At 45.8% G+C, this 20,790-nt stretch overlaps 1 protein-coding gene across 1 annotated transcript in view; it reads left to right on the plus strand.

Moving 5' to 3' along the window:
* The window catches only part of LOC143301071 (uncharacterized), a 122,498-nt gene extending 102,202 nt beyond the window's left edge, over positions 1-20,296 (plus strand). Inside the window, exons 5-10 of the mRNA XM_076615076.1 lie at positions 3,504-4,405; positions 9,426-9,473; positions 12,367-12,641; positions 14,082-14,187; positions 14,225-16,388; positions 18,074-20,296. Of these exons, the coding sequence (XP_076471191.1) occupies positions 4,168-4,405; positions 9,426-9,473; positions 12,367-12,641; positions 14,082-14,187; positions 14,225-16,388; positions 18,074-19,742 (4,500 nt within the window). The 5' untranslated portion in view covers positions 3,504-4,167 and the 3' untranslated portion in view covers positions 19,743-20,296. The remainder of the gene's footprint in view (positions 1-3,503; positions 4,406-9,425; positions 9,474-12,366; positions 12,642-14,081; positions 14,188-14,224; positions 16,389-18,073) is intronic.
* Positions 20,297-20,790: the final 494 nt, after the last annotated feature.

The raw sequence follows: 20,790 nt of genomic DNA on the forward strand, positions 1-20,790 counted from the left end.
GACAAAAGAGGCCTAGTGGTTTGTGCAAGCAGCATAGCATAGCATAGCATAGCATATCATGGCACGGCGTGGCATGGCATAGCTGAAGCAGCAGGTGGTGTGTGAAAAGTCCAAAGAATATGTGTTTGTCTGCTCCTGCTTAGCGCCACTGCTATTGTTGGCACTGCCACTTTGCCAGGGCCGGGAGCCCCTGCCAGAAGATTCCTGCACACACACACACACACACACACACACTTACACTTAACTGCCCGCAATCACAGTGATAAAGACACAGCATCCAAGTTCCAGCAACCACTGTTCAACAGACAACAGCCACAGCCACTGCTGAACTGAACAGTCACACATGTTTGGAATCGGCTGGGACATCGAAATGTGCAGTCTTTCTTTCTTTTTTTCCTTTTTTTTTTTCATGCACTTTTTTTCTTCTTTGTTTTTACTACTTTAAAATTGCAAATAGGGTGAAAATGAGAAAAGGGATTTTGAACCAAGAATGGTTCAGTCAGTCAGAACATAGGGAAGGGGTGGTGGTGGAGACAATGTATTATAAAGGTTTGCAAATTGGCTTTTGTTGTTGTTCTTGTTGTTTGTTACATAACTGGAGTCTTGGTTTTTGTTACATGACTGGAGTCATTTGTCCAGACATAACAAAAGGATTTCCAGACAGCATTGTCTTGACATGTATTGATAAATGTGTAATGTAATATTATTGATAAAAAGTAATATTACTTATAAGAAAATAAAACTTAACTGTCCCATATCCAGTTCATTTGAATTGAAAGTCTTACAGAGAACAGATTTGAAGCAGAAATTCTTCAGAGGTGGAAACCTTGTACCCACTCTAGATAAGCATTTCAAGAACTGGAGAAAGTTCAAAGTAAAACTATAAAACATAATAGCTCTCATTTGGACCCCATCGCCAAAAAAAAAGAAAGAAAGAAAGAAAAAAGATTTTCATTTGAACATTATAAAAAATAAAAAAGAAGAAGAAAATGAAAATCAAAAAAAGAAAAATTAAGGGCTAAAGTAGACCAGATGTAGAACTACTGCACCCATTGGATCTAAGCCCGTGTCAAAAAAAGCTGAAGGTCTAAAGCAGAAAAGAAGCACCACCGTGGTAAACTGTGGTAAATGTCTTGTGATGTGCACATTTGATTAGCATCTCCTGAGGGAGCTCACCAAGTGTTTGCTTCTTTAGTGATGGGAGTAGAGGGGGGGGGGGGGGCAGAGGGGGGTGTAGGCACCTATCTCACCCCCACCCCCCTCCCCCACCCCCTTCCCTCCATTTTTATTCTGCTTTGGTGGTGGTTTGTGGTGGGGAGAGTTTTGCCTTCTCTTTTCCATGCTCTCTGTCTTCTCTCTCTCTGGCTGTGGTGGAAGAAGACATGGCTGCTGCTGCTGCTGCTGCTGCTTTCTGTGCCAGTCTGAAGCCCTGTGGTGTATTGTCCTGTCTGACTCGGGTTGCTGGTGAGGGTTTCAAGGGGCGCTGTGGTTTTCAGGCATTCTTTGTGCATTTGTAATGGAGCAGATTAGCTTGGCTGTCATCTCGAAATTGGTTTTCTGAATAAGCACATTGTGCGTGTGTGTGAGAGTGCAGGGGTGTGCACACGTGTGTGTGTGTATGCATGTTCCTGCGTTTGGGAGTTTGGTGAAGGATGTGTTGGGCTTTCAGTAGTTAAGTGTCCCTTGTCACAGGCTTACATTCATGAGCACATACCATACAATAATTGAATATGGAGGGTGACTTCCATATATTTATGTGTGTGTATATGTGTTTATATATATTACATATATATATATATATATATATATATATTGCTCCTGACTGCAGCTGAAAATTAGTTTGACGTGCGAAAGTAACAACTTTTAAAATGTTTTTCATTAATAGTTGTAAATGATAGCAAAATCAGCAAAATCAGGTGTGGGTGTGTGTGCACAGGTACATAGGCATGTGGGGAGGGCAGAAGAGGAAGGTAATGGGGAAAAGAAACATGGTTTGTTAGCAGTTGTGAAAGTGAACTGTGAATGATAAACACACAGCCTGTCTAAATACCAGTCTGCTTTGGCTGCTTTTTTTTTTTTTTTTTTTTTTTTAAAGATTTTCTGTCACCCTGAGATGAACATAATTGCCACCCCCCCACCCCCCAACCCGACCCCACCATTACCTCTACTATCCATGCTCAGGCCTCCCCACACCTCTCCTCTCCAAAATTGCCTCTACTCTGGTCATTTTCTCAGCCCCTTCCCTCTCTCTTCTGTCTATTCACTGTCAGTCCCCCCTTCCTCTATCCCTGTCTTACCCCAACACTCCTGTTTCTCCCCGTTTATTTTGCCAGGGAGTGGTGGCAGTCTCTGGATATTTTGTTTTGTTTAGTTTGAATGTAGGATTTCCTTGCCACACAGTTGGAAGATGGTTGGTGAGAAAGGCAGTTTGCCGACCTTGCTGCAAGTGTGTGTATTTGTGAGAGATCTGCAGCATATGTGTTGTGTGGAGTTGTCCCGGTGACATGGGCAGCCAGACTGCTCTCTGGTTGTGCACCATTCATCCTCACTGCATTGTTTTTTGTTTTTGTTTGGGTTTTTTTCTTTGGGTTTTTTTTTTTCTTCTCAAGGTTGTCTTCATCCTCCTCTCACCATTATCTCTCTCAGTTCTGCCACCTACCTCATATCCCCTGTCCATTCGATATGTTGGTGAATTTTAAAAAATGTGTTCGCCTTTGTTTTACCTTGTTTTGGTATTTAGACACGCTGACACACTTCGGTTTTAAATGTCCTCTGCATCCCGCCTGCAGTTTTCAGTATTACAAAAATCTGTCACCCCCACCCATTCAGTGGTAGCCAGACAGCTGTGCTGTCAGCCAAGTTGTTAATACATTAGACTCCAACTGAATATCCATAGTACTAGAAGAGCATTCCAAACTGTTCTGAAAGGAGAGTGAGGGTTACTTAATATTCTGAAATATATACTCATCAAACACTTAGAAAATATGGTACTGGGCTTTATCATAATTTTCAGATACATTTCAGTTCCAACACTGTATGTGTCTATGTGCGCACACACACTTGTTTTGTAAACAGGGGTTTCAGCAGACATTTTTGGTAAAATGCCTATACAGAATTGGGATGTCAGATTTCCATGCACCTAAGACTTTTCCCCATTGCCAGATTGTTTTCATACCATTCAAGTTGTGCCCTCTTAAAAGCTATATGAAACTGAATTGAAAAGCACAAAGGTCTGCAGAAAACCCCTTAAACTGTTTAAAGTTAGTCCTGTGTGTGTATGCATGTGCACATGTGTGTGCCCTTTTGTGTGTGGATGTGTGAATGTTTGATGCCCAAACATGTATGCAGTTAGTTTGATGAAGAGTCCAAATACTGTTAATCCATCATATCCATCTGTAATGCCTTTGGGAGGGGAAGAGGGGAATACATGTTTTTGTAGACTTGTGAAACCACTGTCCTGACTGATTTGCCACCTGTGGTTGTGTGTGTGTGTGTGTGTGCAGATGGTGGAACCTAAGAGGAAGGGACTGCCCACGTAACAGGACAAGGGGACAGTGTTATGTGACAGTGACCACAGGCCAGTGGGGGCAGCAGAGTGTTGGCACTGACACAACACCTTCCTCGTCCATGTGCTGCCCTTCCAGCAGGGGCTGACCCCCTGAAATGTGACACTGACGGCTGCCAGCAGACCGACCTCACACCTGTACACTGCAGACAAAGAGTGGAGTTGTTTCGACTACACCGTCAAGTCTCATCATCCAGCTTCTTCTGTTTGTGTTTAAAAACCCCATGTGTGTAAACACTGTTGGCTGTTTGTTTTCAGCACCTTTCAATCATGAAAAAACGTTCTGACTTAATGTATTGAAACCACGTTTTATTTGTGTATGCCAAACGTTTCTGTAGAGGAAGAGGGGTGCACTGCTTGACTTAAAAAAAAAAGATTTGTGGAAGGTTTGGAGCTGTGTGTAGAAGAATTTTTTTTTTTTAAACCCACAGTAATTCACGCAATCAAAGCACAAGGATTGGGAACGCCTTTTCTCTTCCTGTGACCCTCTGAAACCGACAACTCTCTGTGCTTGCTGCCACAGCAGTTGTGATGTGTGAGATCTCTGGCCCACCTTCGCCACCACCACCACCAGCACACTGTCCCTCACCCCCGCCGGCACAATGAAGGAGCGACTGAAGGCAGGAGTGCTGAAGGAATCGGCCAAGAACAAGGACGTGAACGGCAGCGCCAGCGTTCGGGACATCAAAGAAGAGGTGAAGGAGGAGGCCAAGGGTCAGAGCACGGGGAGCACACCTGAGGGCAAGCCTGCGTCCAGCACTCCAGACATCAAGCCTCCTTCCTTGGCAGGCAGCCTGGACGTCAAACCTCCCTCCAACAAGATGGCCAATGGGGAAGCTGGTGGGTTGGGTTGGGTTTTGGTGTTGTGTACAGGTTTTTTTGTGTGTGTTGTGTTGTGGTGTGGTGGGTTGGGTTTCTTTTCTTTCCTTTTGCAGTCTCTGCTCTCTCTCTCTCTGTGTCTCTCTAACTCTCTTGTCTTTCTCTCTGACTCGCCTTTCTACCCTTCCTTCTGCCATTTGTATCTGCCTCTGTCCATCCTCCACCTCCTTTTTTTTTAACTTCATTAATTTTTTTATGTATTTTATTTTATTTTATTCATTTATTTTGAAAGTGGTTGACCACCCGTCAAGTATGTTGATTTGAATACAGGTGATAAGTTCCCTTTACATTTCTAGTAATTTATTATGACTGACAACACCACCAACTAAAAGAATAAGAATGATAATAATAAACAAAAAACTAGAGTTTAAGCAGTCAAGAAGTGCTGTCAGCTATGAACTGGTCCTAAAAAAAAATACTCATGTTGGCAGTTCAAAAAAGTGGGTTATAGTTACCCCCCTTGTATACTTTTCATTTGTGGAGACACAAAGAAGAGGTAAACTTTTCTGTAGCTGAGAGCAAAGTCAGTCTTCAGCTGCTCCAGCATGGATGGTGGCATGGTGTAAACTGTTTTTTGTATTTATTTATTTATTTGATTTTTTTTTAAGGCATCACAATACACCACAGCAATAAACTTGATAACAAGAAAATGTTGTACAAAGTATTGTCCTGATGTGTGTACATTTTAAGTTTTTGAGGGATGACTTCACAGCTGGATTGTGACCTGCTGTTCATTGGTTAAGTAACTGCTGGACCGGAGGAAAGGAAAAAAAAGAAAAGAAAAAAAAAAGAAAAGGAAAAGAGTCATGTAAACCAGATAGTTTAACTGAGTCAGAAAAGAAAAGAGGGAAGAAAGTGCTGTACAAAAGAGTATTAAAGGAAGAAGGACCTGGAATACAATGTTGACTAACAAGGGAAGGGAGGCTGCTTTTGCCTTGATTATTGTGAGTAAATCACCACTAAATGCTGGGAACTACTGTGACAGATATTGTGTTTTGCCTGGGTATGCATTTCATTGTTGAAACATGTATGGTAATTATGTTTTGTCATAAACAAAACACTGAAAATAAGATCCGTTATAATGACTACCAAGTTAAAACCAATCTCTCAGTCAAAGAAGGCTACTCACTTGCGTAGCTTTCGTCAGTGATCCAGCCGGCTTCTTCAGCACAACTGCTGGGTAGAGAATTAGCAGCTGTACGCATCACCGCGAGCAAACTCAAGACAATGTGACTTGACGAGTGAGGAGTACACCGACGGCAGGTTGTGTCGGCCCCAGTCACAGTTGAGGGTGGGGTTCCTGGTGATGATGTAGACTGCCTCCTTTACTCCCCTCTGGAATCATCTTGCTTCTCTGTCGAGAACTTGCACATTGTCCTTTCCAGAGTGATGTTGTTGTGGGTCAGATGTTCGCCCACTGGGGAAGACTCTCGTTTGTGTTCTCTCAGTCTTTTGTGCAAGTTGCGCTCGGTTTCACCAATGTAACTTTGGTCACAGTCGTGGCAGCCTATCTGGTATATCACCCCTGATGTGTCCAGTTTATCTGTTTTGTCTTTGATGGTGTTGGTGGGCTTGGCATGAACACTGACTCCCAACTTAGGATTTTCCAGCTGAGAGCCTCAGTGACACCGCTGATGTATGGCATGGAAACATGTCCTCTCGACGGGGTTTGGCATTGAATCGAGGGGTGGGGTATGGTTTTCTTGTCCCCCGGGATGTCCCAAGCCCACTTCTGGTATCCTAACACACTGAGCACTTTCTTGATGTGCTGCACCTCTTCTTCCCAAGCGGTGTCGGTGGAGCAGATGGTCTTTGCTCGGTGGGTGAGGGTGCGTATTACTCCAAGCTTGTATTCCAGTGGCTGGTGACAGTTGAATTGGAAGTACTGGTCCATGTGGGTCGGCGTCCTGTAGACAGAGAAGGCAAGGCCTGTCTCTGTTCGGGTGATGCGGGCATCCAACATCGTGATGCTGCCATTCTCTTCTACCTCATATGTAAACTTGATGGCAGGGTGTTGGTTGTTGAGGTGGGTCATGAAGTCTTCAACCACTGATCTCTTGAGCACGGTCGTGGTGTCGTCCATGTAGCGGCCCCAGTATCGTGGAGGAGTGTGGAACGACGCCAGGGCTTTCTCCTCAAAGTCTTCCATGAAGAGGTTGGCGACAATGAGACTTACCGGGGACCCCATGGCTGCACCCTCAGTCTGTTGAAAAAACTGTCCTTCAAAGGTGAAGTAGGTGATGTTGAGGCAGCAGGATAGTAGATCACAGATGTGTTCCACTGACAGGTTGGTACGCTGCTGAGGGCTGTCATCATCCTGTAACCTCCTTCTGATGATGTCAATGCTGTCCTTTACAAGGACACTGGTGAACAGGGCTGTGATGTCATAGGACACCAGACTCTCATCAGGATGTGGTACGACACCTTCTTCACCAGGTCTGCACCGTTGGCGATGGAATGTTCCATCTTTCCTACAAAAGACGAGAGGATCCCCTAGAGTGGACATTGGGACAGAGAGGTACATCTCTCTTATGCGCTTTCAGCAGTCCGTAAAACTTTGGCACATCCGTGGCTGAGGGGTACAATATGCGGTACTGTTCTGAAAAGAGTTCCCCGGACTTTTGTAGGCCTTGCAGTAGTTTGGTCAGGTGGGCAGTGTACTTGCTGGCGGGATCTTTGCTCAGCTGTTGGTAGGTCATCTTATCTTGTAAGAGATTGTGCCTTCGCATAGTACTGCCCCTTAGGTAGGATGACTGTAGCACAGCCTTTGTCGGCTGGAAGAATCATGATGGAGTCCTTCTTCCTCAGTTCATGTAGTGCGTGTCTTTCCTCCTTGGAGATGTTGTATTTGGGAGGTTTGCTGTTTGAGAATATTCACACACCCTGATTTGTTCGTAGGTGTGTGGCCTCTTCTGTCGAGTCCCGATCTGACGACACGCTGTTTCGATGCTGGTAATGTACTCTGTAATGGGAAGTTTCTTCTTCTTCTTTACATTACATGACCAACATCGACTTGCCGATGACTCTGTTGTGGTTCATGCGTGCAGGGGTATCTTCTTGTCGCCAAAACTCACCGAACATTGACATGGGTTACAGGATCTTTAACATGCGTATTTATCTTCTGCGTGCGTATACACACGAAGGGGGTTCAGGCACTAGCAGGTCTGCACCTAATGTTGACCTGGGAGATCGGAAAAGTCTCCACCCTTTACCCACCAGGCGCCGTTACCGTGATTCGAACCTCGGACCCTCAAATTGAAAGTCCAATGCTTAAACCACTCGGCTATTGCGCCCGTCTAGATTGACCGTGAAATTGACCTTTCTCAACACTGACAGTTCTGCTTCGGTCAGACTTTGCTCGGATAAATTCACAACCCACCTGTTTTTGAGCTCCTGTGTTTCTTATCACTGACGGGAATGATGGGCACGCAGTCGTCTTGTTTTGATTTAGCCAGCAACTCAAGTTTCGCTAACTTCTTCCTCTGGCGCATGCGCACTTTGTCCCACTCACGCCTGACAGTGCAATCGAACGAAACGACAATCTCCGCCATGATCGTATCAGGTACACAAGCACTTAGTTCGTCACAAGGCCTGACGAAGCGCGTTGGGTTATGCTGCTGGATCTGCTTGGCAGATGTGGTGTAGCGTATATGGATTTGTCTTAACGCAGTGACACCTCCTTGAGCTACTGAAACAGAAACTTGAGTTCGTACTTCAAAGTGAAGTTGATGATCGCCAAACGACTGTTGATTTGTTTGATTCTTTCGTTCGTGAGCGCCCCTTGAACACGATGGATGATGATGTTCGCCGCCTGGCCTTTCACACGAGTCTTGATCTTTAGGTTTGTAGGACACACGTTATGATGTTTACAGTGCAGCGTGAAATGAAGATGGTTCCTGTACCTGGCTAGCGATCAGTGTTACTTTTCCAGTTCTCTAAAGATTTTTATGACTTTCCCGTCGTAATCGCGTATGAGACGTTGAAGTTTTAAAAACTGAGGGGTAGACATTATGACTACCAAGTTAAACCGATCTCTTAGTCAAAGAAGGCTACGCACGTGCGTAGCTTTCGTCGGCGATCCGGCGGGCTTCTTCAGCGCAACTGCAGGGTTTAGAATTAGCAACTGTACGCATCGACAAAGATCCGTTATGATAATTGAATCGTTCGTTAGTTATTATTATTAATTAACCATATTTCGTTTATTATTTTTGTAGTTACATTTGACTCTACTGATTCCTGACTGTCATATTTGAGCTACCCAAATTAACGAGTTAATGAAGCTGAAACTTCTTCTTTTTTTCTTTTCTTTTTTTATCCTTATGAAGGTAAGCCTAAATCACAAACATAATTTTGATAGTAAAACCCATTTCTATTCTGGGGGGGGGAAAGGAAGAGAAAAAAAAGAAGAAAAACAAGGCAGAACAGAAAAAAAACACAATAAATGAATAATTTCTGTACAACTGCAAGTAACTTGACATGTTGGTTTTGAAATTGTCTTGTCTTTTCTCATTTATGATTTTGTACTCTTGGTGTATGTATTGAAGTGGATTCTGTCTTTTAAACATACAAATTTTAAAGAAGCAATGGCAAGAAACCCATCAGACGAGCACACTAGGGTTTTAATTATTTTTAGAATATATTTATTTAGAACTCTGTTATATACAGAACTACACACAAGTGTTCATATCACTGCAGTATTTTCAGGTGGTAACCACAGAACCATCAGAAGTAGTGAACTGTGGAAAAGTATCACAGGTTATCTCAAGTTTGTAAGTCTGTTAAATAAAAAAAATTATTTCAGTGTTCTGACTTCACAGACCTCAGGCAATACTGAATTGATGAGACTATTCAGCCTTTTGTTTTCTTAGTCTTCTGTTCTTCCAGTTCCAGTTCTCTGTCGTGTTCCTTATTGTGTTATCCGTTAGGGACATATCTTGTTCAGTCTCTGGACTAATGGTACAATGTCTGCCTTCTTCTCCAGACACACCAAAGTCAGAGGATAGCAATAAAAACAAAATTGTAACAGAGGGTAAGTATGTTTCTTCATAACCCTCTGGCTTGCACGCTTTTTGCTTTGTATGTGTGTATTGTCAGCGATAAATGGACATCACTTGGTTTATATGGTAACTATCAAAAACAAGTATCATATTACTGCGTCTGGGGTTGCCAACTAGGGAGTGCTGTTGTGTGATCTCTGTTTGCCTTCATTGCTTGTCAGTTTGAGTTTCTGTTTATTTTTCAATAGCTGTTGATGATTTTCAGTCTGTTCAAGTGAATTTTTTTGTGGTTTGTTAAATGTCTGTCTTCTAAGTTCTTTAACTACTTTTGGACAGAGAGAGCCAAATTTTGTGGCCAACATTACTCTGACTGAACGTCATTGAAGCTCTTATTGTCCAGCATCTTGTAATATGAATATAAAATTCAAAGATTTGTGAAGGTGATGTTTTTATACACACTTGTGTGATGCAGTGTGTGCTGTGGTCTTGGACAATTATATCAGAGTGATGGCATGTTCATCATAGTTTATACAGTCAAACCTTATGATAAAGATCATCTGCAACTGAATGTAAATGGGATTCTCGTTTTCTGGCTTTTGTTGTGGCCTATGTATTTCTTTATGCTGTCAGTGTGGTGGTAGAATACTTGCAGTTCTTTGCTTTGGTGCAGAATCAATAGTCATTGCTTTCTTATCTGTTTTCCCATCTATGTAGTTGCTTTGAATAGACCTGTGTGCCACGATGCTTGATAGAATCAGTACATGGACTGTCAGGACTCTGGTTCATTTTTGCACTCATAAATCAAAGTTATTGGGTTTTTTTTTTTTGTTATACTAGTCATCAGAATGGATAATTTCAGGTGATCAACATCATGAACATGGTGGCCACTGTTCAGGCTTACTAGGCTTGCTCGTGTTTGATGGAGAATGTGAGAAAATGAATATTATTCAAGTTTTTGAAGAATTGGGGAGAAGTTTTCATTCAGTTATTTCAGTCGAGTCATTTCAGTTAGTTTGACGTACAATCTTTTGGAATGTTTTGACACATTTTGGAGCAGAGGTTGTTATACAATTTGGCAGTTAAAAAAAAAAAAACCTTGCTCTTCATCTTTCTATCTGCTCCCTATAAACCATACCACTTCCTGTGTGTGTGTGTATGAGTGTATGGGGGTGAAGTGGGGGGTTGGGGGGGGGGGGGTTGAAGTGACATCCATCCAGGATTCCAAGGCAGTAAATATACTAAGGTTGTCATGTACAGCTGGAGTAAAGTTCTAACTGAGAGAGAGAGAGGATCAAAATAGTTATGTCCCATGGGAGGCATCTGGTCATTCGTTTTAATCAGCCAGCAGCTGCTCAGTGAAACACAAACCCATTCTTTTTTTCTTTTTCTTTTTTTTAAGTATTTAAATAGAACAACTAATTATTGATGGGTAAATTTAATTAAATTAAAAGCAAGCGTCCGGGAAAGTGTCAGTTGAGACTTTTGAAGACCTTTGCAAATGTACATTATCATGGATGTGGAGAAAAAGGGATTATCAGTTGCATACTGTGTGAGTGTGTATCACAGCATGCATTCATCTTCATGTTTACCACTGGGTGTCACTTTATATGCTTCTGTTAATCTGTAAGCTTCATAAAATAAGTCAGGAATTAAGCCCATGCCTTTGTTGCAAGCTAATAAATAACATGTACATGTAGTATGATTGTGACTTAGTGTGAGTGTCCTCGGTATTTCTTTGTTGGTCATGAGATTTGTTTGGTATTGATTATTGTTGTTATTTAACTTTTGGTCTGTCTCTGATCATATTGTATTTTGTAGACAAAAACTAGTCCAAAGAACACTTTTGTATTCTGGAACAAGCTTATGTAAATGAATTATGAACTCTTGGAACTAGCTATGCACACATGCACGCACACACCCATGCACAAACACATGCATGCACACATGTGGCTGAGCATTTTTCACCACCCTTGCTATCAAATGTTCATGCCATTGCAAGCAAAAAATTGAGAAATTTATACTGGCAAGCATGTAACTTTGTAAGAGCTGAAGTGGCAGTTGACTTTATAGTATGGATGCAAAGAGTAAGTCTGCTATATTTTACATATATATACAGCTACTCTGTAGTTACTCTTTCCGTTCTCTCTCTCTCTCTCTCTCTCTCTCTCTCTCTCTCTCTCTCTCTCTTTCTTTTGGGGTTTTGTTGGTTGTTTTTTTTGTGTGTTTTTGTTTTTGAAGTAGTCACTTAACTATTTTCTTAAGATGGGTGTTTCCCCACCTTCCGTCCTTGTAAGTGTCAGATTGCAAGAAGAGGGAATACACTGGAAAGAAAACAAGGAAGAAGGAATGTAGCAATGAGCAATCCCCCTCTTGTTTTGTATGTAATCATGTTCAACTCCAAGTATGTGACTAAATGAGATATATATATATATATACATAAAAGAGCTAAAAATCGTAATTATTTTGGCTCTGCCATTCATTTCAAAATTCACCATTTTTTCACTGCCAGTGAGTTGCAAGGGTTTAAAAAAACAAAAAACAACATGGTTATCTCTCTGATTCTATTCTGATTCATGAAAAAGAATAGTTATAACAGAAATAGATTAACGAGCAGCTAGAATTAGTAGAAATAGCATAAAATCAGGAAGGTGTGAGTAGATTCACACAAAGCAGTCATACTCAGACAGATTCAGGGATTCACTTATTTGTGTCTCTCTCTGACTAGTCTTTCTCTCTCTCTCTCTCTCTCTCTCTCTCTCTCTCTCTCTCTCTCTCTCTCTCTTCTCTCTCTTTCATTCTTTGTACTACTCTGTCTATGCCTCTCTGCACCTGCCCCTGAGACCTGTTGAAAGTAGCACTGTATGAGGTTTTAAGGTCCTTCCATGACCTGTCTACAGCTACAAGGTGTGGTGGTGTACCTTGCAGGAATCAAAGAAGAGAATGGAGGCCCCATGTCGGTTGGCAGTGACAACAAGAAGTCCCCAGCTGGGGCAGGAGGCATGGGTACTCCAGGAGGACCCATGTCAGCCTCCTCCAGGCCAGAGTCCTCTGTCTCCGGCTTCATCCAGCAGCAGTCGCAGATCTTTGTCTTCAACTCCTACATGGCCAACCAAGCTGCAGAGAGTGTGCAGCTGGGCAAGCACAAAAACATCATTAGCTTCCACATGGAGCAGCACTCCTCGCAGCAGGCCATGAACCAGGTCAGTGTCCTCTTGCTGCCCATGGTTTTCCTGCAGGAGAGACTAGTTCTGAAGATTTTGATACTCCTTTTTGTTTAGATTGGAACAAAACTTTTTTTTTCTTTTCTTTATAACTATTAGCTTAATTCTCCTTTACTGTTTTTGCCACCTTTAATTAAGAAAGTGGATTTCCAGGTCAGTAACTTGTTCATTTTTCTGTGAGTTGCTTGTTCACCTGTTTTCTGTGTGCAGCTCTTGTGCTGTTTGTCATGCTCGGAAATCTTCCTTTTCATTTTCTAACATGTCCATGATAAAAAAATAAAAATTAAAAAAAATTATCATCTCCTTTGTCCTCTCAGTTTTGTTTAAAGAAAGAGTTTTTGGAGGTGAGTGGGTAGGGGAGGGGGAGGACAACATGGGACAGAACAAAATGTGGTCTGTTAGGAACAGAGGTGCAAAATCTGGTCTGTTAGGAACAGAGGTGCAAAATGTGGTCTGTTAGGAACAGAGGTGCAAAATCTGGTCTGTTAGGAACAGAGGTGCAAAATCTGGTCTGTTAGGAACAGAGGTGCAAAATCTGGTCTGTTAGGAACAGAGGTGCAAAATCTGGTCTGTTAGGAACAGAGGTGCAAAATCTGGTCTGTTAGGAACAGAGGTGCAAAATCTGGTCTGTTGGGAACAGAGGTGCAAAATCTGGTCTGTTAGGAAGATGAGGTGCAAAATCTGGTCTGTTAGGAACAGAGGTGCAAAATCTGGTCTGTTAGGAACAGAGGTGCAAAATCTGGTCGGTGCAAAATCTGGTCTGTTAGGAACAGAGGTGCAAAATCTGGTCTGTTAGGAACAGAGGTGCAAAATCTGGTCTGTTAGGAACAGAGGTGCAAAATCTGGTCTGTTAGGAACAGAGGTGCAAAATCTGGTCTGTTACAGTGTTAATAACAGAGGCGATACAAGTGAAAGGTGAGTACAGGTTTTCACAGAGACACGGCATTGTTGTTTCAACATAATTGCATTTGTGTAGCATTCACCAGCCATCAATGAAACCAACAGATTTAATCGTATTCCTGAGCATGATATAAGTTGTTAGCTTGTTGTTGCTCTGCTGCCTTCGTGTACAAGTAAAACATGTTTACTAAATAAAGTTTTGTTTAAATCACACAGCAGTGGCATGGATAATCAGTGTTGCTCTGAAATTGATGGCACGCAGTATGCCATGCTACTGTGTGTTGTGTTTCATCCTGTTAACACCTGTGGCTTGCTGACCTGTAGAGAGTCTGATTTGGCTTTATTGTAGGCTTTGTGTAAAAAACACATGAAAAAAATGTATAAAGTATTGCTCCAAAAATATTATTTTAAATGTACACACGGTTCAATGATATCTCTTAGTTAAACTGTGACTGTTGTGTTGTGTCATGGATATGAGTGGTATTATGGTGCCTAAAAAACAATGAGTGACGGTTTCAGCGTGCCCAGAACAAGCCAGGCCCCGGAGGAAGAACACCGACCTACCCAGGTTTTGCTAACAAGCCTGGCATGCCGGGCATGGGACCAGTAGGGCCGGAGATGGGGGGTCCGGGCATGGGGTGCCCCCCCTAACAGCATGGGAGGGGCGGGCATGGGCAGCACGGTGGAGCAGTGGGTGCAGGAGCAGAACGCCAACCTTCAGCAGCAGCAAGCCATGGCCGGCATGCCGTCCTACCCCATGACCTCCGGGGGCATGGGCCCCAATGGACCTGGTCCAGGGCCCAACGCCATGTATCCCCAGGGGATGATGGGGGGCCCTGGCCCCATGGGTCCCGGGGGCTTCCCCATGATGGATAGTGCCTACGAGTTCAACCCTGATGCCGTTGGCCCCGGAGGGGCGGTGTCGATGCCTCATATCAACCTCTCGCAGAACAAGGTTCCCAATGAAAGCTTGACTCCAGAGCAGCTAAAAAACCGCTCTGAGAAACTGCGGGGTCTGTCGAAGATCAAGGGCAGTTTGGAGATGCGTGGTTTGTTGGACAGCGGTGGTCCCCCCGACATGTTCATGGGGGGCAACATGGTCAGCCAGCCCTCCATGATGACTCAGCAGCAGGCCATGATGAGCCAGCACCAGGCCATGATGAGTGGCATGGGCCCAGGACAAGGGCCTCACCCTGGTATGATGTCTCCCTCCCAGCAGTTCATGATGCAGCAGCCTGCCCAGCACATGGGCATGGAGGGGCCCTTCCAGCCAGGACACCCCGCCAACTTCCGTGGTCAGGGCCCGGGGCCAGGGCCCGGCATGGGCGGAGACATGAACCCCCACCAGGCTTGGGCGCGTCTGCAGCAGGACTACTTTGAGAGCAAAAACAAGATGATGCACCACCAACAGCGATCGCAGCAGGCAGCCATGATGGGGGGCATGGGGCCACAGCACCCCCTCAGCGGTCCTCCCCCGCCCTACTACAGCACAATGGGGGGGAAGCGACAGGCCGTTCCTCCCATGGGCATGGTGGGCTCTCCCACCTCTCCCAGCCCCATGATGGACGGAGGGGTGGACCCCATCATGTTCTCTCGCGGGCGAGGCATGCCAATGGACCCTCAGGCCATGGAAGCCATGGGCCCTGCTGGCTATGGCCCTGGCCCTTCCGGCATGCCTCCCCACAGCATGGGAATGGCCATGATGCCGGGAATGGAGGGACCTATGATGCCAGGCATGGGGCCTCAGGGACCCATGGTGTCAGGACCCATGATGCCTAACCGTGTCGGAACAGGCCCCATGATGTGCAACACGGGCAGTGCGAATGTCGTGTCTTCTACATCCAATAGGAAAACGCCAACCGCAGCCCCCCCACAAGTGACGCTTCATCGGGCAGGAAATCCGGAGCAGTTCACCCCCGAGCCAAACAGTGCCAATATGAACTCTACGGGCAGCAAACCCCCTCCCTCCTACGCCCAGGCTCAGAAACGCAAACGGGATGACATGGAGGACCCCTTCAAAAACTTACAACCAACCCCGTCCCCAACTCCACTGACATACCTCAATCAGTTTGAAGGACAGGAACTGACAATCACCAAACAGCTCAATTCTGCCTTCAGAGACTCCACCACAGGGACAGGGCCTGGGCCTGGGCCTGGACCTGGACCCGGGCCCAGTGTAGGCGGGGCGCAGAGTGTGGGCAGCATGACGCCTCACGATCCCGCCTCCGTCCCTCCGTCCTCCTCGCAGATGCACAACAACCAGTTTTCCTCCCCGGCCAGCAACAGCAACCCGGTGAACTCCCCCATGCCACAGCACGGCAGCAGCAGCAGCAACAACAACAACCCTGGGGGTAACCCACCATCAGTCAAGAATCCCATGTCCAACTCGAGCCAGACGTCGAGCACGGGTCACTTGGGCAGCCCAGGAACCTTGCACCACCCCCCGGGGCAGTCCCCGCTGTCTGGCGCCAACATGCGCCTGTCGCACTATGACCCAGCCCCGGCCAACAACGGCGTGGCGGGCCCCAGCAGCACAGCTACCAGCGCCAGCGGTGGCAGCATGTCGAGCGCCCCGGCCACCCCCACGGCCGTGGGCTGCGGCAACAACAGCAACAGCAACAAGCCGCTGGGCCAGAACCTGACGCAAGGGTCGTCGTCATCGTCGTCCATGTCCAACATCACTTCGGCCTCCCTGGCCAACCTGGCTAAAGGTGTGGAGAACCTGTCCAACCAGATGCAGCAGAGCATGGTGCATGGGGGACCCTTCCACAGCATCCAGGTGCAAGGACAGGTGGGGGGCAACAACACCCCAGCCAACAACAGCAGGTGAGTGCAGTGCGCCGCTCGTCTCGTGTGTGAACTTGTGTGTGTGTGTATGGGTTGCAGAGTGCGTCTGTTATCCTGATATGGTTGTCTGTCATAAGTGCTTGCAGGAAAAAGAAGAAAAGGGGGGAAAATGTAAGAGTTGTCTGTCATATTTGTTTGCAGGAAAAAGAAAAAAAGGGGGGGAATGTAATAGTCATAAAGCTATAAGGTCGTTATTGACACAGTTTAGTGTGTCAATGTTTTGTCAGATAACGTTACATGTTTTGAATGTCACTTTCAGATAATGGGGTTTGAATGTTGCTTTGATTGTGCTTCGCTTCAGCATCATTTCACTTTCAAGTGATTTTGTGTTGTGTGTGCAAATGTCTTCTATTGTCCTATAGAAATTCTAAGATTTTTAAAAACACTTTTTGAGGTTTATTTTTGTAGTGAAACATTCATGGGCATTAACATTAGCATAATGCTAAAGCAGCAGGAACAAATGAGGAGCACTTATGAAAGATTTAATCCACCTCCCATTGTACTTGGAGTGTTGTTTTGGATGTGGTGCATGGATGCAATGCTTTTATTGTAAAATAATCAGTTTATGCCAAAACTTGTGAAGACCAATAGTAAGTTTTGTATGGACAACTGACATGTATGCATCACGCTGTCATTTTAAGAAAGTAAATATACTTCTACAACTCACTGCTAAATAAACCAGAGGCAAGCTTTGGTTTTGTGGTGTTGTACATTATATGAATTATTGAATATGTACATTGATACTCGATTCATTTTTCCTTCTTAGTTATTTAGGTCTGCCGAGGTCTGCACTGCCATATCATATTCATGATGGTATTAAAAAAAACCCAACTGATTATCAAGTTAGAATGTGTGCTTTTTGTATCTTGATGATCAGAAGCCATTCATTGGGAATAATCGTACATGGGTGTTGAACAGTTTTTTTTAATCATACTTTGAGGATGATTGACCACTGCATGGGCTCTGTGTGCAGGATTTTTGATTCAATAATTATCATGAAAATGTAACCGCAGCATGTTAAGTTCTGACTAAGTGGTCTAGTCACATTTTTGAGTCAGAGAAAGATAATGTGGTCACTGTGATCCAAGTCAAATGGAAAAGTATGATGCTTATTATGTCTTCACATAATTATAAGGACAGCGACTTGACAGTACTGTGTGCCGACTGACCAGGACAGCAGTCTTACTGCCCTGTGCAGGACTGTATAGAATCAAGAAGCCATGAACATGTTATGCAGTATCACAGCAGTGTTAGTCAGTCTAACTTGTTCTTAAGTCCTCTTAGCCTTGCAGTCTGGGATTTATAAGGGTATTTTGAGAATATTTGTTCATTGGGGGAAAAGGAAGAAGAATGAAGTAGGGAAAAGGAAGAAGAATGAAGTAGGGAAAACAAACTGACCAGTGCACAGTTAGTTGGTACTTTTCATTTTATTGATTTTTTTATAGATTGGAGCATTGGAGGGAAACAGGTAAATTATTTGTGTTTTAAAAAAAAAAAGAAAAAAAAAGAAAGGAATTGAATATGGGTTCTGCTCCAAGAAAACAAGGGGTCATATCTATTAAAAAATAAATAGATGAGATAAAACAAGAGCAAGAATGTAAAATTATATTTAAAAAAAAAAAATGATGGTCCATATTTAAAGAAAAGAGTAAAATTGTGTGCAGCACCAACACAAGTGGCAGTACTCCAGTGGGCTCTCAGACCCCAGTGAGCACTGCCCAGCCCGGCAGTACGTCTAGCACCCCGAAGCAGTACATCAACAACACCAACATCAGCCAGGTCAACAACTTCTATGGCGTCAACAGGGAGGCTGCCCAGAGCAGCATGGAGGTGCACGCCATGAACATGGAGGGTCCCCACGTCAGCATGACGGGAGCCGGCAGCTCGGCCACCATGACCAATGTCACTACCATGAACGGCAACATGGGGGCAGCAGCTGGCATGCCCAAGGACGGCGGGGCCTACAGGGAGACACAGCTCCAGCAGCAGCAACAGCAGCAGCAGCAGCAGCAGCAGGCGGCCATGATGATGGCGGGTGGGGGAGGCATGGGGGTCAGCATGGCCATGTCCCAGGCCCAGATGCAGAGCGCAGGCCCCGTACCCCCTGTCAGTGCCCCCATGGCCACCATGCAGCCGGGCATGCCTCCGTCCTCCCAGGTCAAGTCTCCACCCTACCAGTCACACCCGCACCCCCTGCCCCTGCCCTCCATGAGCACCGGCATGCAGCAGCAGCAGTCGGCGGGCATGAGCAGCTCTGTCGGGGGAGGAGGGACAGGGAACCGCCTGACGTCACCCCCCTTCCCTTCCAACTCCCTGGGGAACGCCAACGTCCACATCCAGCCCAAGGCCCCCAACACCATCCAGTACCTGCCTGCCAACCCCCCACCCACCCAGCAGCCCCCGACTCAGTCATCCATGCCCATGGCAGGGGGCGGCCCTCCACCAGCCAAACGCACAGCCACAGAAATGGAGATGATGGTCCGCTACAACTCCCCCATGGACATGAAGGGCAACCCCTCCTCCACCCTGCAGTACTTCCCCAACTCCCCACCCAACCACACCATGCGGCCCCACCCCGGGGGTGGCGTGCCCCCCATGGGGGAGTTCACCCCTCAACAGACAATGGAGATGCAGCAGGCCATGATGATGCGGGGCGGGGCACCGGGAGGGCCAGGGCCTCAGGACTTTGGCCCCATGGGTCCCATGGGTCAGGGCATGCACCCAGGGATGAGCATGGGTCCTGGGGGCCCTGTGCCCAGCTCCATGCACAGCCCCCTGGGGATGGACCGCATGGACATGAGCGGCATGGGTAGTCCCATGGACCCCGTGCTGATGGGGCCTGGAGCCAGCGCCATGCGGCAGGCCACGGTAATGGGGCCCGGCGGGGCGGGGTCCATGGACCCCATGACCTCCCCGATGCCCTCCATGATGGGCCCTGCTGGGGGACCCACCCCCTCCTCCTACCCGGGGCCCGCCCCACACGGCTACATGCCCAACGGACAGTCCATGATGATGGGCCAGCCTATGCAGGGCCCAGGCCCTGCTGGACCACCGGGCCACCCTGTCTCCATGCCTTCCATGCCCATCTCTCACAGCGGGATGCCCAGGATGCCGGGGGCACCATCCCCCATGCGAATGCAGATGCCGGGGGCCCCAGGACCCGGGGGTGGTGGGGGTTACTCTGCGCAATACCAGCAATTCCAGCAACAGTTGTACGCCCAGGGACGGCCTCGGCAAATGTCCCCCCACATGATGGGGGCAGGTCCCCCTGGCCCAGGACAGCCCTATGGACACATGGGTATGATCCCCCCAAACATGCCGGGCGCTAGCTAGGACCACAGGGGGTGTGTGGGGTGAGAGTGGGCTGTGAGTAAGTGGGTCTGCATATGTGGGTGTGTGCATGCGTGTGGGTGCCGATTTGGGGAAAGACTGTCTTGCTCCTCACTCCTTCCCCCCTGGGAGATTGATCTGCAGCATAAAGGAAACCTCTGTGCCTAATGTTACGCATCTTGCTACACAAGTTTTGTGGTAGAAACTCAAAATTATCAAAGATTTATACTGGAAAATTGTGTAAATTGCATTTTGTGGCCAGCAAGAACTTGAAGGATTTTTTTTTTTCCTCAAAAGCATTTTACTTTGGATGACTGTCCACAAAGGGATTATAAGAATTATGTGACCATGTGAGGAAAGCAAACTTACTACAGTGAAGCTTGTTTGTGTTATAATTGTATAATGCTGAAATATGAACATGATCTGAGTGGTGGTTTGATACCATATAGAACCCAGGATAAACTACTATAATGTCATAACATCGCCATCATCTTGTGCATCATACAGTGTCGTCATCATGCTGGTATTGTACCAGTTTTCAGCACAGAATGGAAATGAAACCCCTCTTGCTGTTTTGCTTTTTTTTTTCTTTTTTTTTTTCTTTTTTTGTGACAGTGTGTGCGTGTGTTTTAACCAACACAGTTCTACAGAAAAGGAAAAATACAAGTATCATAGAATGTTAACTTCTGTGACCCAGCACCACACGACAAACGATAGTGGAAAGGTGTGTGTTGATGATAGGTGGGTGGTGCGTCATTGCCAACATGTGTTTCCAGGCTGGGTTCAGATGGAGACCTGCCCTCATTGTCGTCACTATATCAACGAATGGTCCTGTTCTCCACTGGGATCACTTGTGTGTTTTCTCTCTTGTTAATTAAGCAAGCAGCTGCTGCAGTCTCCTCCATGAGTGCATCAAACCACAGACTGTGTCCCTCTCTGTTTCATTTTGTACATGTACGGCATTGCATCTCAAACATGCTATTGTAGTGCTGTCTCTCGCTCTCTCTCTTTCTCTCTCTTTCTTACTCTCTCTATCTTACCTTCCTCATGC

The sequence above is a fragment of the Babylonia areolata genome, chromosome 27 (genome assembly GCF_041734735.1).
Source record: "Babylonia areolata isolate BAREFJ2019XMU chromosome 27, ASM4173473v1, whole genome shotgun sequence".
NCBI lineage: Eukaryota > Metazoa > Mollusca > Gastropoda > Neogastropoda > Buccinidae > Babylonia > Babylonia areolata.